Source organism: Dipodomys ordii, unplaced genomic scaffold (genome assembly GCF_000151885.1).
Source record: "Dipodomys ordii isolate 6190 unplaced genomic scaffold, Dord_2.0 Scaffold3, whole genome shotgun sequence".
In the NCBI taxonomy this organism is placed as follows: Eukaryota; Metazoa; Chordata; class Mammalia; order Rodentia; family Heteromyidae; genus Dipodomys; species Dipodomys ordii.
Window position 1 is genome coordinate 29,732,345 of NW_012267219.1, and position 14,331 is coordinate 29,746,675.

General features: G+C 36.3%; 1 protein-coding gene across 1 annotated transcript in view; it reads left to right on the forward strand.

The window, feature by feature from the left end:
* The window catches only part of Cfap54 (cilia and flagella associated 54), a 269,955-nt gene that overhangs the window by 99,823 nt on the left and 155,801 nt on the right, over positions 1–14,331 (forward strand). Inside the window, 6 exon segments of the mRNA XM_013018973.1 lie at positions 3,195–3,309; positions 4,615–4,715; positions 6,811–7,041; positions 9,069–9,208; positions 11,222–11,400; positions 13,406–13,633. Of these exon segments, the coding sequence (XP_012874427.1) occupies positions 3,195–3,309; positions 4,615–4,715; positions 6,811–7,041; positions 9,069–9,208; positions 11,222–11,400; positions 13,406–13,633 (994 nt within the window).

The following is a 14,331-nucleotide window of genomic DNA, read 5'->3' on the forward strand; positions in this document are numbered from 1 at the left end:
AAAGCCCAGGCCCTGAGTTCAAGCTCCAGGACTGGCAAAAAAAAAAAAAGTGCTCTTGAAAATAATTCTAATGAGGAACCCTAGATTTTAAATGTATATGAAATAGCAGTTAGAGACAGATTTGTGTGTGTGTGTGTGTGTGTGAGTGTGTGTGTATGTGTGTGTGTGTGTCCGGTCATGGGGCTTGAACTCTAGGCTTGGGCACTGTCCCTCAGCTCTTCAGCTCAAGGCTAGCGCTCTACCACTTGAGCCACAGTGCCACATCTGGCTTTTTTCTTTTTGCTTATGTGGTGCTGAGGAATTGAACCCAGGGCCTCAGGCATGCAAGGCAAGTGCTCTACCACTGAGCCACCTTCCCAGCCCCAAGAGACAGATTATGTTTAAAAGTCTCTGTTACAAAGTAAGAAAATAAAATTAGGTAGAATTTTATTGACATCAAAAAATAGGCCAGGCATCTGTGGCTCATGCCTGTAATCCTAGCTACTCAGAAGGCTAAGATCTGAGGTTCAGAGATTTGGTTCAAAGCCACCCTGAGCAGGACAGTCCATGAGACTCTTGTCTCCAATTAACCACCAGAAAACGGGAAGTGGCACTGTGGCTTAAGTGGTAGAGCGCCTTCCTTAAGTGGAAGAGCTGAGGGACAGCACCCAGGCCCAGAGTTCAAGCCTCATGACCAATAACAGCAACAAACAAACAAAAAAGGAAAGAAACCAAAGAAAGAAGAAAACAATAAAAGTTGAAATTAGTCAATTATAAGTTGGTTCTAAGAGAATCTAATTGGTTAACTCCAATAGATGATTCTTTAACAATCGTAATAATTTAGCATAATTATAAGTTAACATTAATAGCTTTAAAAATCTAGTTGAAAGTAATGATTTTCTAGAAAGTTTTGTAACAGTTGAGTAAAAATTTAAAAAATTGAATAATTCAAATTTGTTTAGAGTAATTCTTTCATAATTAAAAGTGGATAATTTTTATTTCACATAAAGCTATTTTAAAACATGAGTATAGTTTTCTAGTATATTGACTTTAGTAGGCTGTGTTAGCAGAGCCCTATAACAAGAGAATAAAAAAGTGGAAAGTAAGCAGGGTGCTAGTGGCTCATGCCTATAATCCTAGCTACGTAGGAGGCTGAGATCTGAGGATCATGGTTCAAAGCCAGCTTGGGCAGGAAAGTCTGTGAGACTCTTATCTCCAATTAACCACCACAAAACTAGAAGTGGAGCTGTGGCTCCGAATGGTAGAGTGCTATCCTTGAATTAAAAAGCTCAGGGATGGTTCCCAGGCTCTGAGTTCAAGCCCCATGACAAAAAAAGAAAGTGGGAAGTAATATATAAGTCAGTCATTCTTAGTATATATAACATATTTATGTTTGTGAGGTAGTAAGAATATATATGTGAAACCATTGGGACCAAAATGTTAAAGACAGGTATTTATAAGAATAAAAATAATGAATTCCATAAATTAGAAGATCAATAATGCTGACTGAGTAAAAATTTTAAAATATGATCTGTCAAAACAAAACCATGAACCATAAACCAGGTGCTGGTGACTTACAACTGTAATCCTAGCTACTCAGGAGGCTGAAACTGGGGATTGCAGTTCAGTGCCATCCAGGCAGAAAAGTCTGTGAGACTTTTCTCTCCAATAAACTACCAAAATAGCCAGAAGTAGAGCTGTGTCTTAAGTGATAGAGTGCTAACCTTGAGCAAAAGAGCTTAGGGACAGAGCTCAGGCCCCATACTGGCACAATTATTATTTTTTGTTGTTGTTGGTTGTGGGGCCTGAATTCTGGGCCTGGGTGCTATCCCTCAGCTCTTCAGCTCCAAGCTAGTGTTCTACCACTGAAGTCACACCACTTCCGGTTTTTTTTTTTTTGCTTTTGTGGTGCTGAGGAATTGAACCCAGGGTCTCATGCTTGCAAGGCAAGCACTCTACCACTGAGCCACCTTCCCAGCCCCTGGCACAATTTTTTTTAAACATACCACAAACAGCATTGAAAACCAGCAAAGCTTTGAAGTCACCAAGTAGATAAGTTTGATGTGCCCAGTGGCTCCAAGTATTTTAGTGCATGAAGGAAAATGCTGAGGCGTGTGGTAGTCTAAGTGTATATATCTTTATATTCTCTTTACCTTCTCATTTATTTCTGGAGCAACATAACACAACCTTCAAATATTTGGTATGATAGGAAAGACATGGAGAAGAGACTAATCTCAGTGGAATATGGCAGGCAATTGATCTCAGGATGTAAGTTGCAGAGTTTGAGTCCCCAACCCCCTACCAATGATTGGTTAAGGCTTTCTATCTCAGCCAGAAAAGAAAAGCATAAATGAATATCAGCTAACTGGGAGATTCTTGAAGTTGCTGCAACTGTGCTGGAGTCCCAACCAACCATAGGATTTTAGTCTTCATAAAAATTGAAGTGGCCGGGCAACTGCCAGTGGGACCAAGATGGACTAGATCATATAATACATTCTAACTCCAGGAATTAGTTATCTGTACACCCAGTTACTGCATTAACCTTGTACTGCTGCACTTCTTCATTTTATTCAATTTACATTTTTGGATCCCATTTGTCATGTTACAGCAGAATTTTTCTGTACCTGGCAAGTACTTCCTAAAAGAAATGTAAATTCTAGAAAGTATATAAATTTTAGAAAAAAAATTAACTGCTAAGTATCAATAGAAGGATAATCATTTGGAGAAGGGGAATCCACTAAAGTTCATAAATGTGAAGAGAAGGTCAAGAACTCCTTTGCATGATTAGGAGAGGAAGAAAGTTCAACAGATATGTAGTGTTTGGCTTCTCTTGGTATCCAGAAGTCAGTAGTTGCTGGAGCTCTCACAAGATAGATATGTCTTAGGTTACTCTGATATAGTTTTTTTTCTTAGTGTAAAGGGAATTATCTGTATTTATTTTCTTTATGTCTACATGATGCCTTCAATTCTTGTCCATTTCTTATAGACACATCAGCTCCTTGTATCTTATAGTATGACTGATGATTTGCTCTTCTCAGAGGCCTTCTGTTTCTCCATGAACAGAGATCACTGTCTGATTTATGAATGGGACACAGCAGTTTTTGGATTTCATTCTTACATAATTTTAGTAATAGAATTCAGTAACATTTTATTACTTTTGGGTAGTTTGATACCTTTTGCAGATCTTTCTGGCTAACTTTATCTTTTTATATTAGGAGGAATGAGTCTCTACTTGGAGTAAAGAAACAAAAATATAAGGAAAATATTTTTAATAAAAAGACAGGGAAATATCCAAAGAAGTTCAAGGCTGTAATAATAGAGATTGGAAAAGTAAGTTTCTTCTGAGTTTTGAATTTTTTAAACTTGTATTTTATTGTAAAAGTGATGTACAGAGGGGTTACAGTTACATAAGTAAGGTAGTGAGTACATTTATTGACAAATAGTGTTACCTGCTTCCTCATTTTTTCCCACTTCCCCTACCCCTCGGTTCTCCTTACCTCCAATTTGTAAAGTTCACTTCCAACATAGTGTCTTGTGAGTATCGCTGTTGCATTGAATCACCCTTTGTACTTTGTCTCACCATTTTGTTATTCCCCTTTCCTTCCCCAATAGCGAAATGTATGTACCAAAATCAAAGACAGTAACAATGGGGATAAATCAAAGGAGGAAAAATGAATGAAAAAAGAAATAATTTCACACAATACATTAAAAAATACAAAAATCCCTCTTGTCTCCATTTCTTGGAGTTCACTTCTATTAGCATCATTTTACATGTCATATGTGTATGGCTATTGAGCTATTGTGATCCTTTGCTAGGACTGTCCTAGACATATACTAATTATTATAAATGAGAGAAACCATGGAGCCTATGTTTCTTTGGGTCTGGCTTACTTCATTTAATAGAATTTTTCCAAGTCTTTCCAGTTCCTTATGAATGGGATGATGCCATTCTTATGGAAGCATAGAATTCCATTTGTATATTAACCACATTTTCTTGACCCATTCATCTACTGAGGGACATCTGGGATGATTTCAATTCTTAGCTATGGTAAATAATGCTGCAATGAACATAGTTGTGCTGGTAGCTTTAGTGAGTTTTGAATTTTAAGTTAATGAAACTTGGAGATTATGCCAAGCTTGGGGTGACTCATGACTCTCTAATTGTAGCTACGCAGGAAACTGAGGATCATGGTTCAAAACCTTGCCCAGGCAGGAAAGTCTGTGAGGTTCTTATCTCCAATTAATCACCAGAAAGCTGGAAGTGGAGCCATATTGAGCAAAAGAATTCAGGGACAGTGCCCAGGCCCTGAATTCAAGACCCATGACTGACAAAAAAATTATGAGATCATGTATTTAGAAATGATTGACTACATTTTAATTTTATAATATGAAACAGAAGGAAATACCAAAAACATAATTTTGTAATTCTGTGATACATTATAGATTCTTAAGTTATCATATAGGGTTTTTATAGTCAAAGATCTTTGTCTAGGGGTATTAACATTACATTTGATAGTAATTTCAATTGAATGATAGAGAGAAACTCTTATGTCTCAATCTTAGAAGATAAGCATTAAGTGTTTGTTTCAAAGCTTATATTTAATTTGGAATATTTTTGTTATCCCATCTACTAAGAGTTCAGAAGTTGGAGCAAGGAGAAGACGTAGAAGAAGAGAAACCCTCAAGGATTTTTTTTCCAAAAATCAAAATTTACTTGAATTGCCAGAACATGAAAGGTATTAAGTAATTAATTAAAAGCTTACGTTTATTGCTATGTGAGTCAGACACCAGTGGCGCAGGCCTGTAATCCTAGCTACTCAAGAGTCTGAGATCTGAGGATCCTGATTCAAAGTCCAGGCAGCACAGTCTACGACACTTGAATTTCCAATTTACTAAAAAGCCAAAAGTGAAGCTATGGCTCAGGTGGTAAAGTGCTATCCTTGTGCAGAACAACTCAGGGACAGCACCCAGGCCCAGAGTTCTAGCTCCAGGCCAAAAAATGAAAAATAAAAAAACAACACCTCAAACATTTATTGGCAGGTGTCAGGCACTATTTCGGGTATGGAGGATACACTGGTGAACTAGGCATAAAAAATCATAGTCTTCAAGGAGCTTGTGTACTGGTGACAAGAATGAAGTAACTAAGTTTAGAAACACCAAGCAGATATTTTAAAGTCCTATATATTTTATGAATGAGAAGAATGATGCGCTGTAGGATAACTGGTTGTAGAGCAATTGGTGGTAACAGTAGTTTAGTGAGGAGATTCCTTATTTTGAAGGAGAATCTAATATTCTTTTGATGTTTTTAATTTACATGTCATGTTTGTACATGTTTATGGGGTACAGTATGCTGATTTAATACATGTATACAATGTACGATGATAGAATTTCCATCTCCTCTAATATTTATCTTTTCTATCTGTTGGGAATCTGATTATTTTGAAACAATAAATTTTTAAAAATAAATGTTTGTTAAGCATTGTTATCTTATTGTGGTAGAATACTTGAATAAATCCCTCCTATCTTAACTATATTATCTAACATCTATTTATCTTTCTCTACATATGCTTTCTAGTGACCATTATTTTATTCTCTGCTTTTCTTAGATCAGCTTTTTAATTTTTTGAATGGGAATTCAAACTGTGAACAGATAATGTTCTGCTGATTCCTTTGCAATACTCTAACCTCTTATTTCCTTTTCTTTCTAGTCTGTAGTATATAGCCCTAAATTTAATCTTGAATACTTTATAATGTGGACATACTTGTTGTATAGTGCATTTTATTTTCAGATAATTGTAGATTTATATGCAGTTATAAGAAATTGACTCCATAAAGCCATCGTCTAGTTTCTAAGAGTGTCTGATTGTTGTACAATATCACAGGAAATTGACACTGATAAAATCCATGGACCTCATTCAGATTACGGAAATTTTATATGTGTGCATGTATATATATATATATATATATATTATTCTAAACAATTTGTAAAACTTGTGTGGCCATCACTACCAGTGTGATAAATGTGGTTGTTGGAATTCGATAATGTTAACAGACTTTGAGATGATGAAATGAGAGGCATTCTACATCATTGGTAGGCTGTGGTTAGTGCCCTTCCAAGCCATGTGGAGTCTGTCAATCAACATCATATCTGAAGGAAGCCTTTCTTCTAACTTTCACTTTCAAGAGCAAGGAGGATATGGCTAATCACCTGGGAGCTTCCTGGCCTTTTTGAGAACTGACCTCACATATGGAAAAGACTAATGTTTATAATTTTCATGATAATTATTTAAAAATTAATAATTAAGAACCCAAATAAGATATCACTAAAACATGTAAAGTCTGAAGTAGGAGGATGTAAATTTGAGGCCAATCTGGGCAACATAGTGGAAATATTATCTCAAGCAGCTCAAACCCAAACTAAAACCAAACTTAAATATTAACTAAAATTTGAAAATCTTTTCTGTAGCATATAATTTAAGTTTGACTATTTTCATTTCCTTTAGAGTTTCATATTAAGCAAAATTTTGCTCCATGAGTATGAGCATTAAATCCCAGTAACCTTTGGTTATGGACAAGAAAATCTCTAGGTTGGGTTGGAACATGGGAGAAGCTTCAAGGCAATATGTGTTGTCGTTTTCTCTGGTGCTTATCCTTGTCTTCTTTTCCATCCTATTTCACATTTTTAGCACTGAGGAAATGATAAGCAAACCAGAAACATTTGCATAAGGGAAGTCAAGTATCTTCTTAATGTATTTTGTGATAATTAGAAACCTTTTTCTTTATTACATACTTGGAAGTTGTGCAATTTTAAACATCTTTCTCCCTTGGCAGAAATAAGAGAGCTGATGTTAGAAAAATAGCATCCCGAAGCTTGAGAGATTGCTTGACTCCAATAGTAGTAAATTACATTAGAAAGAAGAGATTTCATCAAATATTTCTTGAGGAAATGCCTTGGAGAGCTCAGATGAACCTGTTTCTGGCAAGCGCACACTACCACTTGCTTTTACAAAAGCTAGGGGAGCGCACGAAGGCGAAACCTGGCACTTCACACCCATTGGTCAGGTATAGTATAGCATTAGTAAATCACACTTTGTTAGCCTCATGAACATGGATTGTGCATTTGTATGCCCAAGACTCTGAGGCTTATAGAACATCCCTGTGTATTCTAGCCATTGTGATATTTCTTAATTTAGCATGTCAGAATCTTTTCCAAACAAGTGCTGGGGATATAAATCCTTACTTATGAAGTTCTAACTTGTATAAATCCCGCATATGTGTCAGTCTGGCTTTCAGTGCAAGGATAATTTCATGATAATGTTAGTATACCTGATGAAAATATTTCTTTTCTATATTTGAAATCTCTATAAAGAGATTGTGTTTTCTCATATAATAAAGTTCTGTCATTAGTTTAATAGACATTTTTGAACTCTTTTGAGTGCTTTTGGCTAAGTGTTGAGGGAAATAGAAGATAAGTACATAATATGGAATGTCATGTAACCATTAAAAAGGTTATATAGTACCTATGATGCAAAAAATATCTGCCAAGTACTGAGTTAGCTGTAGCACATACGAGAAGATGAGGAAGATGTACAAGTAAGAGACTGGTAGATTGTATCACCGATGTTCACTAGTACCTACAATGAAAGGTGTCATCTTCCTTGGACTATTCTCTTCTGGCTAGATGTAGCAGGCATGAATAGGCAAGGTTTAGAAGTGAGCAAGTGGGAAAATAGGTGTTTTTGGTAGTTGCAGGAGCACAGAAACAGGATAAGAACCTCAAGTAGTCTGACCAGATTCTAGGGCATATGAAAGGGCGTGGTGTGAAGTAATTAGAAGAGTAAATTGGTACCAGATCATGGATTCCTATGAAACCTAAGCAGTAGGGGGTTATTGAGGATTATCATTATTAGATCAGTACTATTATTAGTATAAATATTAGTACTATTGCAGTACTGGAGTTTTTTTTTAACTCAAGGCTTTGTTCTTGCTAAGCAGGTAAGACCTTTCTTTAGCCATGCCTCCAGCCCTGCTTTTTTTTTTTTTTAACATGGTTTATTTTGAGATAAGGTCTCACCTCCAGCCCAGGAGCATATCTACATTGTGATCCATCTATGTTAGCCTTTTTGTCTGAGCTCATATGATACCACCATGCCCCATTTCTACTATTTAGAGTTTTCTTTCTAAGTTTTCTGTCCGAGTTAGCCTGGAACAGTGATCCTCCCAATCTCAGCCTCCTACAAAGCTAAAATGGCAAGAACCCAGTTTATTGAAGATTTTTGAGAAGTGCCATTATAAGAAATTTCTATAGCAGTAGCATACAAATGGATTGAAGAGAGAAAAGACTAGGGACAGGAATATGAGTTAAGAGAGTATGTATCTTAATAATGTAATGAGGAAAAGATACATAAATTGAAATCCACTTGAATTTTGTTCTGGTATCTGTGCTTCTCCAGAATTTTGGTTAAAATCACTGGCAGGGAAAAGATAGATTTCCTTACTATTCTGGAATGAGGAAGTCTTTCAACTTCCAATTATGTATAACAAAATATACATGGTCTCATGCTAGCACAATAAGACATTGACTAAATTTGTGTAATTGTAACTTGCTGCTAACTTTGATTTTATTAAGACCTTGATTTTATATATATAGTACCTATTTAATTGTTTTTGGTAGAAAGCTGTTTATGGCTTAGTCTTTATTTTTAAAAAGAAATAGCAGTTATGGACATTTTGTTCTATATAGTAGCCATCTTCACTGAGTTGCACTTAAGTCAGTTGGCTTTAGTCTGACACAAATTTTTGTTCTAGTGCTCTTTGAGAGAGTGTAGATTTTTTAATTTTCATTTTCAATCATACTTTCAGGGAACTAGATATTAATTTAAAATTCTTAAGAGCAGGCTTACATTGCATAATTTTAAAAGTTAATAAGAAAGGCTTTAAGTGCCCAAATTTATGTTCTAAAATTTGAGAGCCCATCAAAATGTTTGAGAGCTTATTACATTTTTAAAAAATAAAAATGCATTGTATTTGACATACTTTATTCAGTTTTGTCTATATCGTTTTTAAGTGTGGTTTATTTACATTTGCAGTTTCCGAACCTGTGATCCTAATCTGTTCTCACTATATAATTCAGGAACTGTATTACCAACAGCAAAATTGAAAGTAGAAAACTACAAGGGAATACTTAATTTCCTTTCAACTAAAAAAAAGAAGGGAACTTTATCACCAGGTAAGATAAGTATTTTGATTTACTAATTGTCTGTAGGTTTTTATTTATTGGTAACACAGTCACATATACAAACATACGTATGCACACACCCCTGGGCACAAAAAGGTATACATGCCCTTTTCCAAAACTCCAGCTATATTTACTTGAGTCATAGAAGTGTGTGTGTGTGTGTGTGTGTGTGTGTGTGTGTGTGTGTGTGTGTGTGTGATGTTGGTTCTGGGGCTTGAACTCAGGACTCAGGGCCTGGGTGCTGTCTCTGAGCTTTTGTGCTTAACGAGTTCTTTTTACCACTTGAGCTCCAGTTCCACTTCCAGCTTTCTGGTGTTTAATTGGAGATAAGATTCTCAAGACTTTCCTGGCTAGGCTGGTTTTGAATCTCAGTCCTCACATCTCAGCCTCCTGAATAGCTAGGATTACAAACATGAGCCTCCTGAACCTGGCAAGTCATAGAGTTTTGGTATGGAATTTGCTGTATTAAAAATAGATATTTTATTGTGTCATCACATATATTCATAAATACCTATTCTGTATGTTCCAATATAAACCCATTTGACTATTCTGCTCTTGTCAAATATTGTTGCATCGAGTGGTTAAAGACAGTTGAAGAACTGTTATCAGACTTATTATTTCTACTGGTTTAGTAGAAGAAACTTTTCTAATTCCACTAAATGTACTAACATAAAACAAGCACAAAAATATTCATAACAGATGAATTTATTGTCAAAGGACAGTTCACTTTTTGCCCTAGGATCTCCAACTAGCACCTTTTGTAAAATCTCACTCCAAGATGAATGAAATAATATTTTGCTAACAGGACCAAGAAATGTTAGGTGTCAGGGGACCCTGGGAGATAGAGTCAGTGCATACCATGTTTCTGAATCTGAGTGCTGTGCTGATGACATGTGCCAAATATGGATGATTTTATAAGCTTTTCTGCAAAGATGGAGAGACTGAACACACTTCCCAACCAGTAGATAGTCACTCAAATACCACCCGTGTTATGAATAAAATTTATTTTTATTATCTTCATTTATCACAAACCCATTTATTTAGCATTTTAAGATCCTTATAAATTATTATTAATCAAGGTCTTAATACATCAGTAGTGCTGATTCACATACTTAACATGCTAATTTCTTTTAAGCATAAATTAGGTTTAACTGGTTCTTGCAAATAATATTTTTGTATATTGATGGTAAATTCCATAGGTATAGACTGATTTTTGTATAAGATTATAATATCTAAAATTTTCCTGGTTATAACCTAAAATTCTATTAGCAATAGGGTATTCTGCTACTGAGAATTGTTGTATGGTAGTTTGAAAAGAAGATTGTGAGAGGAAAATCATTACTGCTTTGTAGTACTGGGGGTGGGCTAAGAATTGAATTTAGGGCCTCATGCTCACTAGACAAGAACTCTATCATTTGAACTATATACCCTCCCCTTCTCTTACACATAGGCTTTTGCTTTTAGTTTAGCTTTTTTTTTCCAGACAGGGTCTTGCTAACTTTTCCCATGCTGACCTCAAATCATGATCGTCCTGACTCTGCGTCTCTAGAAGTTTAGATTATGATGTATGCCATTACATTCATCACAGTGTTTCTGTTTTGCTGCTATACCTGCAGGAAAATGAATGGCCAAGGTTGCTGCACTGATGAACTCAGAGTGAAACTTGCTCTGTAGTGCATGTGTCATGGATATAACTACTTGGAGGAAATTAAAAACCAGTGGGATTGTCATTGCTCTCCCTAAATATGTTCATTCTTCTCTCTGCATTATACCTTTTGCCTTCACTGTTGCATGAAATGTTTTCCGTATTTTTATACATGACTAAATCCAGCCTGTGCTCTCACATTTAAGTACCTGTCTTTGGTAACTTCCCCTGCTTTGTTGTGCTTCTGTTAGTCTACCCTTGCTCCAAATTTTATGGAGCATTTAGTATTTGGATTGCTCATTTGATGTTTGTGTTATGCTGTTTTAAAAATAATGTTATACCTTTTTTTTAAACTGTAGAGTATGAAGAATTTTCTGAACTTCTGAATGCTAAAGCCAAGGAAGAAACTCTTTGTAAGCCACAAATAATGTATGAGTCTGACTCTCAGTTAGTTCTTAATGTCAAAGAAAAGGATCGAACATCAAATTTGGGACTGGATCATTTTATGAAAACTTTTTTATATTGCAGAAGAGCAATGGTAAGATACTTCTTCTATTTGATCATATATAAATCTTAGCCCATAAAATCAGGCATGTAAGATACATCCCACATGTATTTAGTTTTGAATGTAATTTTAGTTTTGTCGTGACATCATCTTATTGGATTTAGCTACAGCCATTTTTGAGGTGTGTCTCTTTTCTAGTTCTGAAGTCTTATGCAGTGTCAGGCTGTCAAGAGAGCAAGTATGCTCCTTTAGTTCTCTGTCATCTACTCAGCCCATGTAGCCTTTGTCCTTGTCCATGAAATTCCTGTGACTCTCACACATGTCCTGCTGCTTTCATGCCACATGTAGGACACAGACGCTCTTGTGATGCCATAGGATCTTCTCTGGAGTCTTGCTGTCTCCTAGGAAACTACAACCTTCTTTCTTCTAGGACCAGGGGAAGATACTTCACAGCTGTAGAATGGCCTCTTCATAGCCCAATCTCTTTTCTCTGTTGGCCACTTACATTTTCTTTGCAATGCTTTTTTGTCTCATGCTTTAAAAATATGCAATAGATTGCTAAACTATTAACTATTTTATATACTTTAAAGACACTATGTAGTAAATGGTTAAACACAGAACTGGAACCATCAGTTATAAAGAGATGAGTCTTTTTTCTCACAGCAGGAAATGCATATACTTAACCCTTCTTGTGTGGAAAAGGGAACTATTCTTTCTAGATAACAGAAGAACATGTATATTTCTGCAGTCTCCAAGGAGTGGACAGGGTGAATTTTACAAAATGTCAGGTAGACACCAATCATCCCCTTGGCCACTATAAGCATTGACTCTTATTTTCCTTTCTTTCTAGCTTCAGGGGTTATGGAAGATCTGAATTCCACATACTCTGTAGAACTCAGCTCTTCTTTCTCCTGCTCTTCTTGAGCCCACTCTCATCCTGTGGTCTTGAAATCACTAAACTTGTTCCCCCCTCTCTCCCCCAGCCTGCATTTCCAACCTCCATCCTCTGTTTACTGTTCCCTAAATTTCAAATGTTCTGTCTCCACAGCCCCAAATCTACCACCTTCATGCAACATTTGGGTTCCCACCTCCTTAGAGAAGACTTCTCTCCTGACCATCTTGTTAGCAAAATGAGTCCCTTCCCATAGCTTAGTCCACTCCTTCCCTTTTCCATACCTTAGCATGCTCCCTTCCTAAGCAACACTAGGCCCATGTAGTAAAGGCAGTAAATAAACTACTTCCAGCCCCCTTTACCTTGGGATGGCACTTCTCTGGGGCAGCTATCACCATATAAGGCAACAAGAGCCATTTAAAATGACCTTTAGGTCTGGGCAATTGCAAGACTCTTACCTACTATTTGGATAGCAGCCATAAATCCTAGCCCACCATGATAAAGCCCCTGGCCCACAGGTCCACACCAGAACCTCCTATCCCCTTTTAGCCCCTCCTAAACCTCTTAGGTTTCGACAATAGCTGGTGCTTCTTCTCATTCCTCCCTTGTGAGAAGAAGTCTTGCCGGCCCCCCTCTTCTGGCAATAAACCGTTCTTTGTTCTATGTACCTGGATGTCTGGGTGGTTCTCTGGCAAAGTTTATTATTTTGCTAACACATCCTGTCTGAAAAAAGTCTTGTCATACCTTCTCCAGTTCTGACCTACTTCTGTGTTTTTGTTCTTTATATAATTTATTACTCCATGAATCCCCAAGTCTGCCCTATTTGATACATGGAAGCAGCATGAGGGCAGATTCAATTGCCCTCACTGCTGTATCTCCAGGTATGGACCACTGGGGCACAAATCCTATTCTGCACTTACTAGGTTGATGACCATGACTCCACTTCCTCCTCACTGAGTAGAATGCTAGTGTACCTATCTCCCAGGATTAATATTCAAATTAAATATTACATGTAAACATCTCATCACAGTATCTAGCTTGTGAGTGGCACATAGCAAATGGTATAATTTTTATTATTGACCTCGATGTTTGTAGAGTTGGACTCCTTTTGGGACTTTGGAGCTTTAACTGTTGTTTTCTCCTTAGGTCCTTGCTCACCGTGGTGGCTATTGGACTCTACTTCAGAACTGCTGTCGAGTCTTTTGGAACTTCACTCAAGAGCTGCAGATACTACTTAAACAGGCAGTAGATCTTTACAAAACATTTTCAATTAGTCAGGAGGGCTTCCTCTGTACCTCTGTTATACCATTCTATTTGGGAGCAGAATTACTTATTGATATGTTATTACAACTACAAATTAGCAGTTCTCTTAAGGTAAGGACATTTAGGTAATTATTTAAAAATTATTTTAAAAATTATTAAAAAATGTATCTTTTACTATGAAGCTTATAAAGCCTGGGATGAGTGTAAACTGATACTTTTTCTTCAGTTTTCACTTGATTTTCTGTATTTCATTTGCTTTTCATAATTATTTGTTTGCACTATACAACTTGCATTAATATTAACTAAAATATCTTATTCTAATAACTTAATTTGAAGGAAATGGAAATATTTCCACCTCCTAAAACATTCTACCTCCTAAACTAAGCTTAGTGCATTTAATCTACATGATAATCTTTTTGACAGATAAAGAAGTAGATTCAGAGGATGACTTGTCAGTTGATCTTTATTCCAGTTTTTTTATGCCAAATATGGTAGAAATTGCAGTTATTTAAAATCTACCACATTGTCATTTAAATTATGGAAATATATTGAAATATATGCTAGAGAGGTGTGGCTTGTGTGGTATAGTGTTCAAGGCCTTGAGTTCAAACACCAGTATTGCCAAAAATAAGTCACAAAGTCACATAAACAGTGACTTTGTAATATTTCAGAAGGAAAATAGGTAATAGCAATAGGTAATAGCGATATATCAGAAGAATAAGCTGGCTGCTGGAGGCTCACACCTGTAATCCTAGCTACTTAGGAGGCTGAGGCAGTAAAGTCCATGAGACTCTTACCTCTAATTAATC